The 18,697-nt window shown below is 40.0% G+C and overlaps 1 protein-coding gene across 2 annotated transcripts in view; it reads left to right on the forward strand.

Moving 5' to 3' along the window:
- ELF1 (E74 like ETS transcription factor 1) overlaps positions 1-18,697 on the forward strand; it is a 141,409-nt gene that overhangs the window by 66,177 nt on the left and 56,535 nt on the right. The window contains exon 2 of one of the 2 annotated variants that reach the window (XM_074943957.1): positions 16,789-17,098. In XM_074943957.1, the coding sequence (XP_074800058.1) occupies positions 17,027-17,098 (72 nt within the window). In that variant the 5' untranslated portion in view covers positions 16,789-17,026. Of the gene's footprint in view, positions 1-16,728; positions 17,099-18,697 lie in introns of those variants that run through there. The other variant, XM_074943966.1, reaches the window with a different exon arrangement.

The raw sequence follows: 18,697 nt of genomic DNA on the forward strand, positions 1-18,697 counted from the left end.
AATTTCAAAGAAACTAGTATTTCCGTTTTAGGTAATAAAAGAAGGAGTTCTATGTATTTTGTTTAAAATATGCATCATTAAACATCTTTATTTTACACTAAATTAAAGTTAATGAATGTCCTCAGAAGTCATTGCTAAATATTTTCCCAAAAGGAGGGCATTCATGAAGTCAGACTCTGAAATCTCCCACTCCTTTCCTTATCTACCAATGTTTCGTATCAACCTATATTGTTGCTGGTACTGTTCAGTACTCTGCGCCTCTCCCTATATTACCTTTCATTCTTGTTTCTACAGGCTTTTGTAGTTCAAGTATTTCTACTCATGAAAGGTAATGAGCTTATCCCGTTGTTATTTTGAAGCAGTATAAATGTTTTCTGTATAATCCTGGTGAATTTCATATGGTATGTTGTTTGATCATCTTTTCCAAAGAGATTGTTGGCTGAGCCTTTCATGTCTCTTCCCTTGCCCTGCCCTCATTATAAACCCTTGCAGGAATGGTATGATGCTGGATCTTTAAAACCCTAAAAAATATTTGGATTCCACAGTACAATATATCTAGCATAGTCCACTCATCTACATAGGTCACCTTTCAAAAATCTTTCAAAAGAATGTGACCCCAAATATTTAATTCCAGTGGAGACTCATGATATCTGAAAATAGGTAGGCAAAACAGAGGCACATAAGCATGTTAAGAACCTTGTTTACAAGAGCAGCAAATAGAGATCCTACTATATCTGTTTCAAAACAGGGAAGGCAAATCCTTTCCTGCTTATTTTGAGGCGTTTCCAGTGTTTGAATTCCAGTGGTAAAATAAGAGGACCAATGTACATGCAAGAATATTGAGTACTTCAGTCACAACCTATATAAAAAAACTTAAGTGGGACTTGTTAACGCAAATAAGATTAAATGAATAAAGCTTCAGATACATCTGTGAAAAGACAGGAGTTTTAGCTAAGTAATAGATTAGAAGAGGAAACATGTATTATTGCCACCAAATTACTGGACAGCCCTGTTTAATATGTTTAAGGAAAAAATCAGCTGTCTCTCATTGTTAACTACAGTGTTAATTTAAAGTTAAACACATGTTTAGGTGCTTTGCTGGATCAGGGCCAGAGTACTCAGCTCATGGCAGAATCAAATCCCTGTTAAGCCAAAGCCACTTAATAAGGACACTGATAGGTGTTGAAGCTGTCCTTTTTCATGGTTAAATTTGTGATATTTCTTAAAGCAAAAACAGCAAATACTTTCTAAAAGAAAAGCAATTTGATTGGTCTGTGATTCTTGTCTGAAGGGTTGAATTAGTGAACTCAGCTTAAAGAAACAAATGAATAGAACTTTCCCCCTGTGCATTTTATTTGTACTGTTTGAGTTGGCCCAGTTGAATGATGATAAATGGCAGGGGGACAAGGTGGGTGATGTAAAAGATATTACTTCGCCTACTCTATCTAGTATCCTGGGACCAACACAGCTACATGTAAACGGCAGGGTCATATTTATCGTATATTGTCCATTTCACTGAAGTTAATCCATTCACTGAAGCTAGAAGCACACTGTACAGATCTGATTCATAAGAATTAATGTATTTATACATTATATACATATCTTTCACATTCTTTCATTTCTGAGGCACATCATAGACATATAACATGGGACCTCTAATATAGGAATGCACAAAATGCCTTGCCTTGGCCAAAAAGCGCAGAGTCGCGGTTGAAGTTTCACATGTGTGGCATGTATAATGCCTAGGCCACATCATGGTGTCTGAGAGAGAAATTACTTGGTTTTATATTTTTTGTTTATTGGTTTGTTTTTAACATGTCACTTCATATTTAATGGAAGTAAATATGTAAGACAGACTCTGGATGAAACAGAATTAATGGAGTCCTCTCCAGAAAGGAAAGGTGGGATAAGAATTATCACAAGCAGGCAAGCAAGAGACAAGCCTAAGGCAGTCCCATGTGTTCAAGGCAGAGGAACAGCCTTGAAACAGTTGTGGGTCAGAAATTCCATCTGTAATAACCGTGCCAGTCACGTGTTTAAAAAGATTTGGCTAGCTCCTTCTCTAACTTGGCAGCAGTGGAGTCAGAGGGAAGACGTGGGGTTGCATATTTAAACTGTAGAGCTGATCATCTTAAATTCCAAATGCTGTATTTTAAGTTTCTATGAAGGTTATTTTCTGAGATGCTAAAAATAAAAAATAGCAGGGTAAAGGTGTTTGTATAAAATAATCCTTGTTTTGCTGTACAGTAAGCCTTGTTGCTTCTTGCAGTCTGAATAAATTCACTGTTATGGGCATTTCAGCATCTTTGTCTATGACATACATTGCCCTACAGGGGAGGTTCATAAAATTAAATTACAGGATTATGAAATTATTTGAAGTTATGTTAACAATTGTCCATATCACTTTTTGGAGGTGTTTGGGCACACTCTTTCAGCTGACAGGCAAGACAAAAAATATCTCCTGAGGCCAGTTTTTTTTAAATGACAAATTTGAGCATATAACAGTTTGCTTTAGTGCTAAAAAGGGTTAAATATGAGGGCAACAGGTATAGGCAGATGTAGGTATGTGATATGTATGACTGTTTTGCAAGGTGCTATAAATATTGGCTCTGTGTAATCTGATACCGGGGTAGAACTGGCAAACTAATGAAGGAAAGTAGATAGCAATGTAAAAGAACTGGAATTTCAGGTCTAGCTGAGTAATAGCAGTCTGCTCCAGAGTAAGGTTGAGACTATTCAGATTGCTCGCAGATGACAGCAAATGAGAGGCAAACAAGAGGAATATTCCATAGACTACACTATTGCCGTATCAATCCCTTAGAGTCTCAATAAAGGTAAGATCATTTACCAAAGGTAAGGTCTCATTTCTGAGACCTGCAGAGGTCTCTTTGGGAACTCCATGGTGGATAAAAGTATGCCAGAGGCCTACAAAATATCAAGATGTGAATAGAATGGTGGGGAGTGGGGGACAAGGGGGGCAAAGAGGGAAGGGTTTTGTTAATGTAGAAACTACACAACTTTTGCTCAGAATAGTTTGTACCTATTTTTTTTAACTGGTGTACGTAAGTGAAACCAAAAGCTTGAATGCATGACACTATATTTACAGTGAATCTGCATACATAATATTAATGTGAATATACATTGCAGAATAAAATGCTTAACTCCGAAGAATATTTTATTTTGTTCAACAGCATGCTCTTTTCAGAGTAACAGCCGTGTTAGTCTGTATTCGCAAAAAGAAAAGGAGTACTTGTGGCACCTTAGAGACTAACCAATTTATTTGAGCATGAGCTTTCGTGAGCTACAGCTCACTTCATCGGATGCATGCTCTTTGTAGTCAGTTAGAATGCATCAGCAAAACAATAAAGGGGGGAAAAACTGAGATAGCAGGAAGCAAAGGCCATTAAGATGCAAAACAATCAAATAAGTTGATGTTTTTTACAGGCCTGTCTTTCTTCATACATAGAATGGATGAACTTGGAAGTATGGCACCTAGGCTTAGTTCCAGTTTTAAATAAATATTTCCCCTTCTGTTAAGCTGTGGCTGTTCTAGAATTACCTAGGCCTGAGCAACAAAGATTGCCCTGAATGAGAAACTTTTGATTTGACCACTGGAGGTAGATTTCTATAGCTGCCTACAGGTGGTAAAAATTTGTGTTACGAGTTTGTGTGCCTGGTAATTTTATGGGGCAGTTGGCAGTTTTACCAGAATTTGGTGGAGGCTGGCTGCCAGTAACTTGTGAAGTTTTTCACCTGACCAGAATAACTAACACTGTCCTGTCCCAACTCTTGATTCTGATCTACGATTTACTCCCTTTTAAGTTTAAAATATAACCCTCTATTCAGAAAGGATCGCAGTTTTATGTATCTTGTTATTTTAATAAACAAGATTTCCCCTGAACTCTATTTATCAGATGATACTTTTTACCAATGAGTTAGTTATCTCTGGCTCCAGTTCTTCAAACCCCACTGGCATACTCCTTCCCATTGAAGGCAGTGTGATTTGACATGGCTCCAAGCATCTGTCTGCATGTTGCTTCTTGCAGCATGAGGGCCTGATTTCTTAACAGCATATCAGTATTTAATCTTCCTAATTAAAATGGGCCATTAGACACCAAAACTATTTGCAAGTGCCTTTACTGTATTAAACAAATGAGAATGTATTTACTCCTTTTGTATTCCAAAAAATTAAGGCATTTGGTTTACATGAATTCTTAAACTAGTTCTGGGATTTTAACAATTTACATTCAATAAATCAATCCTTTTCACTAGATTTTGTTTAGCCAGATTTTAAAAGGCAATTAAATCTTAATATTAAGAACTCTTGCAAATGTACTTCCTTTATTTGTGTTATGCTGACAGTATGCTCAACATTTTACTCACTATAGTACAATACACAAAGATAGTCCCTGTCTCAAAAGTTTACAATATAGAAGATAAGGTACACTGGATATTCTAGAGGAGGGAATAATTTAGTGGTCTCTATTTTCCTCTCTTTAAAGACTTGCTTAGGCGTAGGATTTGAACGCAAAATCTTGTGGCTTGATGAACTGTAATAGGCATTTTATCCCATGTAATTGGAAAAATTGCCATTCCAGATCAGATTCCATCTGTCCTACCTTGGCAGTAGGCAGTACCAACTGTTTCAGTGGAAAATGCAAGAGTCCCAAAGTGGGCAATTATTGTGGGGGGAATCCTGCCTGTCTGAGAAGCTTGTTTGAAATTCACATCTATGAGAGTTTGGCTTGTGCTGTGAAGCATGATGGTTTATATCCACTCCAAACTTGTTTTCTTTTTAAAATCATATCTACTGTAACTTTGGACCAGGGTCGCCCAATGAAATTAATAGGCAGCATGTTTAAAATAAACAAAAGGAAGTACTTCTTCACATAACGCATAGTCAACCTGTGGAACTCATTGCCAGGGAATGTTGTGAAGGCCAAAACTATAACTTGGTTCAAAAAACAATTAGGTAAGTTAATGGAATAGGTCCATCAATAGATATTAGCTAAGTTGGTCAAGGATGCAATCCCATGGGTGTCCCTAAGCCTTTGGCTGCCAGATGCTGGGACTGGACAACAGGAGATGGATAATTTGATGACCGCCCTGTTCTGTTCATTTCCTGGCATTGGCCACTGTCGGAAGACAGGATATTGGGCTAGATGGACCTTTGGTCTGACCCAGTATGGCTATTCTTAAGCTCCAGTTACCCATGTAGATGTCACTAACTTTCCTAAGCTCTTGGCCTCTACTGTGTCTGTGCCAATGAGTTCCTCCAGTTCCTTATAGGCTGAATTTTTAATTTTTTTTGGTCAGTTTTAAATTTGCTGACTTTCAATTCAATTCTGTGTCTGTCTGTTCTTGTATTATAAGAAGGGGTAAATAGGAGGACCTTATTTTCCTTCTGTGTACCAGATATATATAATAAAATGGAGGCAAGCTCCGGTGAAGCATAGTCTAAGAATGGTTTCAGAGTACAGCCGTGTTAGTCTGTATCCGCAAAAAGAAATAAATTTGTTAGTCTCTAAGGTATCACAAGTACTCCTTTTCTTTGTATAGTCTAAGAATGATGAAGATTCAGTGGTTATGAGAATGAGAGGAGAGACCAGGATAAATCCAGAGATAGTCTGAGAGGGACTGAGTACTTGTCAGTGACCCCTGAAACAGAGAATCATATGGAGAGGTCAGGAAAACCAGTGGAGACAGCATAGTTGTGGGGTAAATTTTCAAAAGTGCCTAAGGCCTGATTCACACACAGAATTGGTACCGTTATAATTATGTTGGTGAGCAGTGTGATTTTGTTTGTTTGTTAATTAAATAATTTTACTGGTATCACTTATTCCCTGCCCCATATGGAATAAGCACCTTTATATTGGCATAAATGTGTACGTGTGTGTGTGTGTGTGTACGGCTTTAACTATATTGGTTTCATTAAAGTGGTACAAATTTCATGGATAGACAAGGACTTAGGAGCTCAAGTCCCATTTTCAAAAGTGACTTGGGAATGTATGTTCCTAAGTCATGGGACTTTGAAAATTTGCCCCTTCTGTTTCATACTTCTAATTCACAAATTTCAGACTAGGTCATCTGGCCCATAATTGCCATCTGAACAACTCTATGAAAGTATTTTGCAAAGTCAGATAACCATTTATCTTGTAAACCAACACTTCTGTGTTGTTTTGAGGTTACCTCAACCTCTTTACCCGCCACCCCTCAGCCTTTTCAACAGATTGCAGCAAAAGGGAGTGAAGGAATTGAAGTCAGAAAAAGGTTATAGCATAAACAAGGTTTAATTCCTTATTTTTAGTACTCTGGAAGGGAATCCTGCCTAATATTAAATATTCAGATTAACAAAGACTGCTATTAATGGAAGGTTTGATTACCTGGTGCCAACAGGAACTTTTTATGACCTGTGTCCATGCTGCCTGGAATCCAGTTTAGAGTATGTAGTTGTTAGCCAAATGTTATGCCAAGAGATTCAGTCAATTTTTTTTATCAAGTTTTAAATAAAAATGTTACTTTTTTGATAAAACAGAATAACCTGACCGATTTCTGTCCTTCTTTCTGCACTAAAGTGAGCCTATAGTCCCTGGCAACGCAGCCTGGTTTCAAACCAGGCTGTGGAACAGATACGATTGATGTTAGTGGTGTTTAAGCTTCTTTAGTTATGAACAAAGAAAAGGCTACTCAGGTTACAGCTGTCAGATCTGCTGCTATTGTCACTATTTATCATGAAGTAACTCAGAAATCTTGTGAGGGTGAGCACAGTGTCTCAAGTTGGTTCCCCTTTTCCTCACCACTAGACACTGAAAATAGCTGAGGGCAATTGCTTGTTCTTCTTGCATGTGAGTTTCTATAGTCTTCCACATGGAGCAGGTGCTAACAGGATGGACAGTGCCTAAACACACTTGGAGAGATCATAAAGCATTTTGGGTTGCTTTGTCTCTCAGCTCTCTGTTTCCTTTTCATCACACTCAGCTATTACATTCTCACTACTTTTTCTGTTTGAGATATGGTTCTGAATGCAGTGAACTGGATCTGGCCCAGTCCTGGTAAGACAGAAGTGATGCCTATTGGCAGAAGAAAACATTGAAAAGGCCTGGAGAGTGGTGTCATTACCATCTGTGTGTTTGCCTGACTTCAGCCAGGATGGTTTGTGGCCTCTTGTTTCCTAAATTCCCAGGTAACAATGCCCTATAGCGTCTTTTCCCCCTTCTCACTCCAAGGAGAGGATAAATGCGAGCAAGAGGCTACAGCCGTTTGTTTCTATTGTCTTTTGACAATTTTGTCATCTCCAGGCTAGATCAAAATAATGTGCTCTATTTAAGACTACATTTGAAAACCACTTGGAAACTTTACATAATGCAGCTGTCCCTGTTCTAAGTGGGTTGAGCCATTTTTAGAACATAACACCTGAGCTCAGTTCCACACCAGAAAAATTATGCATGTGCTTAACTTTAAACACAAGTATTCCCATTGAAATCAATGGGATTACTTATGTGTTTTAACGTTTAGCACATATTTAAATGTTTTGCGAGATTGGGCCTAGATGGCTATATTTTTCTAGGGTCATTTCATGGTGTTTGTGATGCTTTGTAAGCCCTGCCTGGGATGGGAACCAGCAGCCTGAGAGAGATGTCCTCTCTCATCTTGTATTTTACCACAAGTTTCAACTGGGCTGCTCTTGCTGTTAGTCCCAAGAATTGAATTCTCCAAGACTGGTGGCAGAGCTTTCTTAGCAGATGGCCCATGCCTTTGGCACATTTTGCCCTGGGTGTTTTGACAGTGTCTTTTAATAGCCGTCAGAGCACAGTGTTAAGGGTAGTTATTAAGTTTTGGTTTTGCTCAATTTGATGGGTGATAACTACCACTGTGAGCAGCATTGATGCACTCTCTGCTTCCTATTGTTGGTAACAAGTTGATGTTTTGCATCAGTACTTGAATGACAAAGCCATAAGGGCCATATAAGATAATAATCATGAACTTGTTAATATATGCAATTGACATTTGGAGCTTTAGCCCTGTGCAGGGCTGTATGGCAACGGTGCAGCATCTCCATAGAAACCAGGAGTGCCAGTTCTGAAGGGATCTCTTACGAGCTTTACTGAACTGACCAAATTTTTATAAGCAGAGAGGTTATGCTGCCCGTCAGTGGGGGGTGGGATTTCATGTTGGAGGAAGTTGGAGGGCCTAGTAGGACTCTAGCAAAGGGGTGGAGTCCCACGTTGCTCAGGTCTTCCTGCAGGGTCACCAGTGAAAATATATTTCTAGGGTGTAAGTTGGCTAAGCAAATCTTCTGGAAGGCTCATCAAGGAGTTTCAGGGTTATTGAGACATAGCAGAAGAAGTAGAAGAGGATTTCCAGGGGGACTGAGAAAGTGTTTATTCATGTATTGTTCAATTTTAGATAAGAATTAGTAAGTGGTTATTCATTTTTCATTAGTTTACTGTATATAAAGTTCTGTTTTTACTTGCTACCCTGGTAAGTTAGCCTGTAGTTTTGAGTGTTAGAAATAAGTTTATTTGCATCATGTTTTTCTCCCTTTTCTTGGGACTAATTGCATGTGGTTGGTCTTATAAAGTGGGAATTGCTGTGTGTGTTAATACAATTTTCATGTTTGTTAAGGTTGTAACTGATTCATATACATCCCTGAGCTTTAGGAACCATCTGTTTTCCACCCAGTATCACAAAAGAAGCAACAGTGAAACATTTTTCCATGACGGTTCACAAAGTGCTCAATGTTTATAACAGCAAAAGAGGCCAAAAGACCATTGAAATAAACACAAAAGCCAAGTCCACACTGCAAACTTATGTCAACCTAAGCTACACTGACATACAACTGCCATGGTTAATTCATTGCTTGTGCGTGTGTATACTTGGCTCCTTGTTTCGGCAGTGTGCATACTCACCAGGAGTGCTTGTATTGATGCAGAGTGCAATGCACCATGGGTAGGTATCCCACTGTGCAATTCACCACTATCCATCTGAGTGTCTCTTGGGAAGACTTTGCAATGCCTGATAGGGCTGATACAAGTCGCACAGGGGTGACTGGGAGCATGGGGTCAACTTCCCACAATGCAGTGTCTTCCATCTCATAATTTCATCTGCATCCCATAATGTTCATGTCTTCTTTTCAAAATCCCACAAACCCATGTGGCCCCCCTCACTGTCCACCATCTCTGACGGAAGCATAGAGCCTGCACAGCTCTCCATTAATTGTTTGCTTTCAGAACTGCTCAGCACCAGCCAGCATATGTTGTGGACTAATAAAGATGAATTATGTTCCAAAAAATAGAATTTTATTCTGTGACATGAACCAGGCAATTTATAAAAAAACGTGTAAAACTTAATCAAATGTAATAAATTAAGCGAACAGAACTTATGAAGGAGAAAGAACAGTCATGTTCATTTCAGGTTACGCATACACGAACCGTGACTTTCACACGTCAGTTTATGTGAAGCTGTACTTGTCTTTAGTGTCCCCTGGGGTGCAGTGGTAAGGGCAGTACACTGATACCTGATGTTACTTGAAATGTTAGGGGAGTGCGGCTGTAGGGAGGTCCTGATATTGAGTTCTCAATGGGCTCTAGAGGGAGATGAGCATGGGATTGTTGAACCTACAGGTCCACCAGAATCTGCATCAAGGGGTTTGCTGCCTGAGAAGTGCAAACATCTCCTACAGTATGTCACTCTCTTTTTCCTGCACCTTTCTCCTCTCCACTCTATCTCCAGTGTCTACAATGGTGATCCTCTAGGCCCTGTGCTCGTTCTCTGATGGAGTACTGGTTTGCAGAATCTCGTGGAACATGTTATCTTGAGTCCTCTTCTTTCTCCTCCGTATTTAGCTCAGGCATTCCACATGTGTAGAGGGGGAGACCCTGTAGGCCACAATGGCAGCAGCTGCAGATATAACACACAGAAGTACCATTGTCAGTGTATTCACGATGGAAGTCGAAACTTAAGATGCTGAGTGAATTCACTCCCCTTGCTCCACACAAGTTATAAGTACTACATTCTTACGTTTTGCTTGGGATCGATGGACTATGGCACCAGTCACAGCACCAGCTATGGTGAGTGTAGCCCTCCCAGGGTTGAGGAAATGAGGAGGAAGTAGTTCGGTTTCATGTTTTGAGTTGTAGAAGGCAACGGAACTGAATACTGGCACAGTTTTCTACAGGCAGTAGTGATTTTAGCTGATACTTCACTCCTGAGGGTAACAGAGGCATTGAGAGCACAACCTGTACTGGCATCCCAATGCTGCCCTGGGTCTGTATGCTGCTGGCCTGTGGACTGCAGTGGAGCCTGCTGAAGTTATAGCTGAATGGCATGGGAAAGTGTCCTACTGTGGCAGGAGAAATAAGGCAGCCCTCCCCAGAAACTTTCAGCAGAGGATTGCAGACTACCTCCTCGAAAGTTTCATCGAGATCTCTATGGAGGATTCACAGGACATCCCAGTACACATACGTAAACTGGCTCCTGTGGCTTCCACTGTCTAACATTGGAGGAGACTAAAAAGCAGATAGCAGCTCTATATCTCTTGGTTGTTCTACTACCTCTTCTAGCACAAGTCAAGATGAGTAAATCAACATATGTATCCTGCTGCTTTGGGGTGCCATCCCTGTAATTTCAAAATAAACTCCATACTTACTGGAGGTTCCGGCCCCTGCATTGGGCTCTCCTGTGCTCAACTTGCAGTACTGACTGGACTGAGGTGGAGTCAGAAACAGATCTTGGCTCGTTGCACAGCTGGATTGCCTGTTTCTCATACTCCTCCTCACTGATTATGGCAAGGGTGTCTGACTTGAGCTCCTTGGTAGTATCCATGATGCTACTGGGGGTGGTGATAGGGTCTCCACTGAGGATGGCATGCAGCTCTTTGTAAAAGTCGCAGGTCTGTGACTGTGGATCAATTGTTGGCCTCCTTGGCGTTCTTGTGCCGCTGCAGTTCCTTTGCTTTCATGTGGCACTGCTGCTGATCCCTGTCATAGCCCTTCTCCTGCATCGCCTGAGCAATCTGCTTGTAGAGATGTCCATGTTTCTATGTCTGGTTCAGAGCTGAGCCTATGCAGCATCTTCTCCCCACAGGCCCAGGAGATCCAATATCTCCTGTGTACTCTAGGCAGGAGTGCATCTGGAGGGTGTAGTTGGCATGGTCAGCTGAGCAGTTGCACTCAACAATGGACTGGAGAGCTGCTAGGTGTGATCACCAAGCTGGGAAATCAGGAAAAGCAATTTAAAAAACTTGCAGGGCTTTAAAGGGGAGGAGGACTTCTAGTCTATGTGACCCCTGGGCAGCAGAGTTCACAGTGGTGAACAGAGAGCTCAGTGTAGGGTATTGTGGTACAGCTGCTGGAGGCCAGTAATGGTCGATGTAGGTAACGCAGTGTCTACGCTTTCACTGCGTCGACCTAACTACATCGACCATGACTGTACACCACTCGGGGAGGTTGTGTTATTAAGTTGGCGCAGCGAGGCACTTACATCAGCAGAGGCCAAATTTAAGTGAGACTCGCACACAGTTAAGTAGATGTAAGCTGCCTTGCGTTGACCTAACTTTGTAGTGAAGACCAGGCTGAAGTCTCATGGACTTCAGTGGTTTTTGGATTAGGCTCATAGTGTTTTGGTTATGTGACTGTTTTCTGTAGTACAGGGGTTCCCAAACTTGGTTTGGGGCTGCCCCTGGTGGGCTGCGAGACACTTTGTTTACGTGAGCGTCCGCAGGTACGGCCGCTCACAGGTCCCAGTGGCTGTGGTTCGCTGTTCCCGGCCAATGGAAGCTGCGGGAAGCCTTGCGAGCCAGGACACCGGTCCCCGCAGCTCCCATTGGCCAGGAACAGCGAACCGCAGCCACTGGGAGCTGCGAGCAGCCGTACCTGCGGATGCTCAGGTAAACAAAAAGCGTCTCATGGCCTGCCAGGGGCTTACCTTGAACAAGCCACGAACCAAGATTGAGAACCCCTGCTCTAATATGAACAAAAAAAATCAGTTTGATATCTACATTCTGTTTCTCATTTTATAACAATCTGTCATAAAACTGTGTACCATTGTAGTCTGATAGATGTAATATCTAAAAACCTATTTCAAACATATATTAAAGCTTGGTTCCTATATGTGTAACTTCATGTCCCACTAATGTCAGTGGTTCTCTGATCAGTTGTAAGAGTCCACCTCCATTAATCCCTTTGGAGGATCAGTGCATAGTTTGATAAACATCTTACTACTGTTGCAGCCATAAGTCTATAATTCATATCAAGTGCATAACAACGTAGACTGTGACAATTCTAGTTATATAATCCAGCTGTCATGTTTACCAAATGCCCTTGTGCAGAGTTCTGTTGGGGTTGAGGAAAAGCAAGATTATTTTCAACTTCTTTCCAAAGTATAGATATAGGTCCATATTCTGGATTGATGCAGGAAAAAGTTCTATTTAAATATTTCTGAGAGACAGAAGCACAATTCTACATCTGCAAAGATGTTTCTGTCTTTTACTATTCTTATGCCAACTTGATGGAGACTGCACAGATTCTGTTTCAAACTTAGTTTCTTTATTAAACACTTTCAGGCTGAGACACTCAGCAAGGACTTGGTCATTGGTCTTGGTCAGTTTTTACTTTTATGATTAAACTCTCAACTCCCTAAAAAAAAGTTGTGTACAGGAAACACTGGTATAACATTTTAAATGGTGTAATAAATACAAAACTTAATTTTGACCCAGCTACTTTATTTCATTAGTTCAAATGTATTTAATCGTTTGTTGCTACAGCATACGCTTTTGGGTATCGGGTCTATGCTGTTTGCCTACGCAGTATGATATCTACCATAAAAAATGTGTTTATAGCTAATGAAAAATTTAAGGAGTAATTTGTTTTTAAAACTCATTTTTTCTTGTTTTTAAAAATATGCAGCATATTTATGTTCAGTCTCTTTAGAAACATATATTTCTTTGTTTGTCCTTGAGAATGTTGATGATGATGGGGCTCTGGAAGACAGATGCCCCATAGTAGGTAGAGAAGGTCCTTTCCTAAGTACAAACACCTGATCCTTCCATGTAAAAGAAAGAATATGATTCTTTAATGTGTGTGTAATATTGATGTATCCATGTTTTTTTACATTTTTTAGAGCACTCTACTTTATGCCTTATCACAATCTTTCTGAGGCCTAAATACAGGTAACCATTTTTGATTTAATAAAGATTTTTGAAACTAAAGGATAAACTCTGATAAATATATTTTTAATGATCAAGTAAAAACTCAAGTAAAAGTTGAAACTTATAAGCACCTAGTTATCCATCAATGATCACAGGTAATTTTGCTCTTCATGTTATGGGGAATTATGCTCTATCATCAATGGAAGAATAAATCTCTTATGCTAGCTTTCTAAGGAATGTGTCTAGTGCAGTGGTTCTCAAACTTATTTGATTGGGCCGCCTTTCTTTGTGTCTGTAGTCATTTATGTGCTCCCTCTCACCCCCAATACATATACCACTATGCACCTCTGAAGGCAGAGCAGAGAGAAGTAACTGCCGACCGGGCGCCTAGCTCTGAAAGCAGCGCCACGCCAGCAGCAGCACAGAAGTAAGGGAGGCAATGTGAGAAGTTATATTTGTCATCACTTTTCGCAGTAGACTTAGCGCCCCATTGTTGCCCTTACTTCTGCGCTGCTGCTGCCACCCCAGGGCTGACAGCCAGAGCCCCACCGTCTCCAGGTGAGGGGATGGGGGAAGGAGTGCCCAAGCCCAGGTGGCGGGGCTCTGGCTATCCCCTTTGTCCCCGCCTCCCGTCTGGTGTCAGCCCTTCTGCATGAGCCCCAGCCAGGCTCTGCCTCCAGTTCTCTTTGTGACTTTGAGTGACTTACTTAACAACTCTGCCCTTCCATATCCCAATTTGTAAAAATGGAGTCAGTATTATTTGCCGTACAGTACTGTGCAGCTTTAAATGTTTGCAGAATGCTTTATCATTGGATGAAAGGAAGTTTCAGAAGTGCTAAGTATTGTTAAAGTACTGAAGTATCTTACGCACTCCACAGGTCAGGATGTGTCTGAGTTTGTTCATTTATCCTAATTTAGAACGGCTGCTGTTAATATATCTACTTTTTTTCATTGATAGAAAAATTCAAGTCTGTAGGCTCATAGTGTTTGGACTGTGATGCTTGGAAATTGGTATTGCTGTTCCTTGGTTAGAGAAAGTGCAAACAAAATATTTCATCTTAATGAAAATGTATTAATTTATCTATTGGGAAAGGTTTAAACTGCTTTACTTTTGCTGTTGTATACTTCATTTTGAATATCAGCAAACAGGCTGCTAGGTGGCCATGTGAAATGAGATTAGTGAGCATATTGGCACTCGCATTTTCTCAAAAGAGAGGCCAAGAAATAAATGGTAAGGGAGGTTAGAAGTGGTCCCTCAAGATTAAAGATTAGAAACATTGAGAGGCAACCTAGAGTCATTGCACTGCTGCAACCTGTATGTGTATTCTGAGGATACATGGAGAACCTCACAAATACTATAGGTGCTTTACAAAATAAATAATTTTAAGGTTGAAAAATTAAACAAATATTTTTAAAAATATATTCATGCATGTGGCTTCCATTAAGAAAACTCGGATGAGTATATGCCCTTTATTTAGAGCTGTGATTATTCTCATGGGGAATTTAACTTGGAAGTTGGGGAGGTTCTCATGTTTGTACAATCTTGGGTTTCCTGATTTTGGAAGAGGAGGATTGAGTGCTTTATACTAAACCCTTTTTTAGCATGTAATTGTAATTCATTAATTAGGGAATACTACAAAAGACAGTATGTCCCCTGAGAAAAGAAGACCCAGCTGTTGGATTTCCTGAAGGTATAGCACATGACATCTCCTCCCTAATTAGGTTTCTTGATGCTAGGGAAATAGAGGGGCAGTTCCATTCTCCCTGTCTTATTCCACTGTAAAAACAAACCAAAGAATCTGTATCCCCTCCCTTTAACAAAGTCAGTTTTGTATATAAACACAGTTGTTAATAATCAGAAATGACCAAATCCTGTTCCCTTTAAAGTCATTTTGAAATTTTGTCTTTGACTTTAATGAGCACAGGATCTGGCTGGCTCAAATTGTATATTTCACAGTTGATTGCTATATGACTAATATATAACTTGTGTCTTAGGACAGTGGTTCTTAACCTTTCCAGACTTCTGTACCCCTTTCAGGAGTCTGATTTGTCTTGTGTACCACAAGTTTCACCTCACTTAAAAACTCTCTGGCTGCCCAGCTCTGCAGGCAGTGCTGCCGCCAGCAGTAGTGCAGAAGTAAGAATGGCAATACCATACTGTGACCCCCTTACTTCTGCACTACTGCTGGTGGCAACGCTGCCTTCAGAGCTGGGCGTCTGGAAATTGAGGGCTACTAGCTGGGGCATTCATGCTGTTTGCCATGCGGGAGGACTATTTTTTTAATCCTGCTCCTGTCCCGCCCCCGCAATACCCACTCCACCCGCTCTGACATGGTTTGTTGAATTTTTATCCCTCTTCCTCTGTTATCGCAGCGGTACATGGGGGATCCCTGTCCTGCTTCAGGGTTCTAGAGCCTGTTGTAAAACTAGGCAAATAAGATGAGTTGGCATACCGCTTGGAAGATTTCTGCGTACCCCCAGGGGTACAGGTACCCTGATAGAAAACTGTCTTAGGAGATCTGAATTTAATGCAATGTGGGGAACCAAGGGCTATTTTCAAAAATAGGTGCTTAAAGTTAGGGTCCTAAATCCATATGTAATCACCTAAATGTGGACTTAGGCATCTAGCTTTAGACGCCTATTTCTTGAAAATCTTGGCTGATATTTTAAAAAAGTTTCTCAGCTTTTTCTTATCAGTTTACTGAATATATGAGTCATATAAACAAGATCACATTTTATTTCCCATTTGAAAAAATGTGTGATATAGCTTATCACTTTGAGTCCATTTCAGCTGCCTTTACCTTTTATTGCTGCTGAATAAATTAGAATGTGGGAGTTGTAAGCGCACATCCCTCCAATGAAGCTGTTTACATTCCTAAGTTGCATTTCGGGTTTTTTTGCTATTGTAGCGTGCAGTTCTTTGCATGTTCTAATTTGCCATGACGTGGTCAGTGCAGTTTCCTTCCTGTAGCTTGCAAGCCTGTGCTAGAGATAAGGATACATTTACAGTACATTTTAAAAAGAGAGGCTGCTTAGTGTGAGAACTCAAGGGCTTTCTGGATTTTAGAAGGATTAATTAAAAAAGAGTATGTATTTGTTTTATCTAGTTTATGCTTTAGGAGTTAACCAAGATACAGTGAATCATCCATTTAACTGGCAAAATAACAACTTTTCAAAAGTGGACCAGCAAATGAGGAGGAGAAAACAATAGTACCTGATGTATCCAATAACTTATTAGATCGCTCTGGGATTGTATATTTGCCTTGAATTTTCTCTTAGATACATGTGTTCATTAACAAGTATGGGAGCTGAATGCTGTGTATCAAGTGAAAAATAAAATGTCAGTAGCTATTGTATTTAAATGTTTTTTGTTTTTATTTGTCAGTATGCTACCCTTATTTTTATTTTAATCTGATACACTTTGAAATTAATGTCCAACTTGGTGAAGCAAACTGAACGGTTTATGAAGCACACTAAATTAAACATGTTCTTATCTTTAAAAATAAGATCTCTAAAGATATAGGAGTGTCTGACTTTATGTGATGTAGATTTGGATCTCTTTATCACTCGGAACAAACTTTTATGGCTGTGCTGTACAGTTAACGCAACTGCTTATTCATTGTAATATTTTTGTTTTTCAGGGGTGAAAGGTTATCTATCTGAGGACAACATTTCAGGAAAAGTTTCCCCGGGTTTGTTTATCTTTGAGCAGGGAAGAACCCAGGAAGATTGGCTGTCCAGGAATTATTGTCCCAGACATTTGATTCATTTCATAATCTTGTTTTCCTGCCTGACTGGATCTTGGAAACCGTCTCCATTCCTTTACATTTAAGAGCATTTTTTTTCTTTTGTGGAACTGAGACCTGGGAATGCTTTATTATGGCAGCAGTTGTACAACAGAATGAGCTCGTGTTTGAATTTGCCAGCAACGTCATGGAGGATGAGCAACAGGTATGAGATAAAAAAAAAAAGAAGCTATGTTAGTTTGTCAGTGATGCATGTATTCTAAAAATATCAGAAAACGTGTCGCCCTCTTTTTTTTTTTTTGTAAACTAAGCATTGAGATCATTATTACCACAGAAAATGTTTGCACTGTTTCGAAAGTTCACTGTTGCTTCATGCAGTGTGTGTGTGTGAACAAAGCAGAAAATAGCTCAAGCGGTCGATGGTCATCGCCTTGTGACTTCTGTGATATTGAAGAGACCATTTCTTCATTGTTAACAGATCTGTGCCAGTAGATCCCACTGGTCGATGCAGAATTCCAAAGCCCTAGTATTTAGCAGTCTTTTTAACCCTTCCAATACACTTGGGTAAGATGATAAATATGGGGAGCCTGCAACTCCACAGATGGCCAGAAACACTACCAGGAGGTTATCTTGGATACCGTATGTTCTTGACGGGTTATTTTCTGAACTGTATCATTAAAGGGTTTTGTCAGCTACTCAAAAATGCAACTAGCGATTTAAACTCCAATAATTTATTTAGGCTAGTGTCTGTCACATTACCAAAAAAAACCCCTCCATCCCCTTCAAACCATTCTCTCAATTAGTTATTTAAGCCAGGCCCTGTGTCTAAATGATGTAAAATGTGCCTTGACACTATAGTGAAGGATTCCTTAAATGCAAATGATAATAATCCATGCTTATGGAGGGACGAAGGCAACTGCTCTTAAGAGATTTCAAATGCCTGTTAAAGGTAAGCTTTGTATTGTTAGTAAGAAATTTAGCAGTATTACCGGGAGGCAGTTTTCAAAATGCTGCTGAACACGGTTACTGTCTGTCCAGGTCATAATATCTTTTAAAATTTTTGCGTGAAAAGCACCTACCTGTCCCTTCTCCTTCTACAATACTTCTGGTTTTGTAATCATGCTTCTGGCTTTTTTTTTTTTATTAACATGACCTACATAAAGGGCTGTGATTGGCTAACATCTGCTGTCACTTACTGTCACATGCTTCCAATGAAACTGAATGTGAACTGCTTACTCAATTTTGGGTGGAAGTTCTGGCAATGTAACTTCCTTCCCTGTATTTTTCCAGAGTTCATACAGCCCAGGGATTCAAATATTGGAATTCCATAAACTTAGTGGAAAGCAAGCCTTATTTATTAGCATTATTTATTGTTGTTCTCACTTTCCCAGCCAATGGGAGAGGAGAATGCTGAGAAAGTAAAGGATGCTTCATTCCAACTTCATAGAGAAGAAATTAATCTGGCATGTTTTTGCTCTGTTTAGATATGTTTTGATTTAGACAAATGGCAATAGGCATAAAATATAAAGAACATGATCAAATATTTCAAGAGGGCAGTATAAACCTCCCGTAAGAGTTCTTCAACCTCAGAACAAATGCCTCCCTGGCATTCATTTTGGAAGCCCAATAAATCCTACTCTAGAAAAAGCCTAGGAAAACAGTCTTGTCGCATGCCCTAAAAGTAACCCAATTAAGGCTGTGACAGACTAATGGGAAAAAGTGAACTCTATAACGCCAAGGACCACTCAGTGAGAATACCTTGCTGCAAGTTCTTTCCAAACCTGGGGGATCTTAGCTCAATTGC

The sequence above is a fragment of the Natator depressus genome, chromosome 1 (assembly GCF_965152275.1).
Source record: "Natator depressus isolate rNatDep1 chromosome 1, rNatDep2.hap1, whole genome shotgun sequence".
NCBI lineage: Eukaryota > Metazoa > Chordata > Testudines > Cheloniidae > Natator > Natator depressus.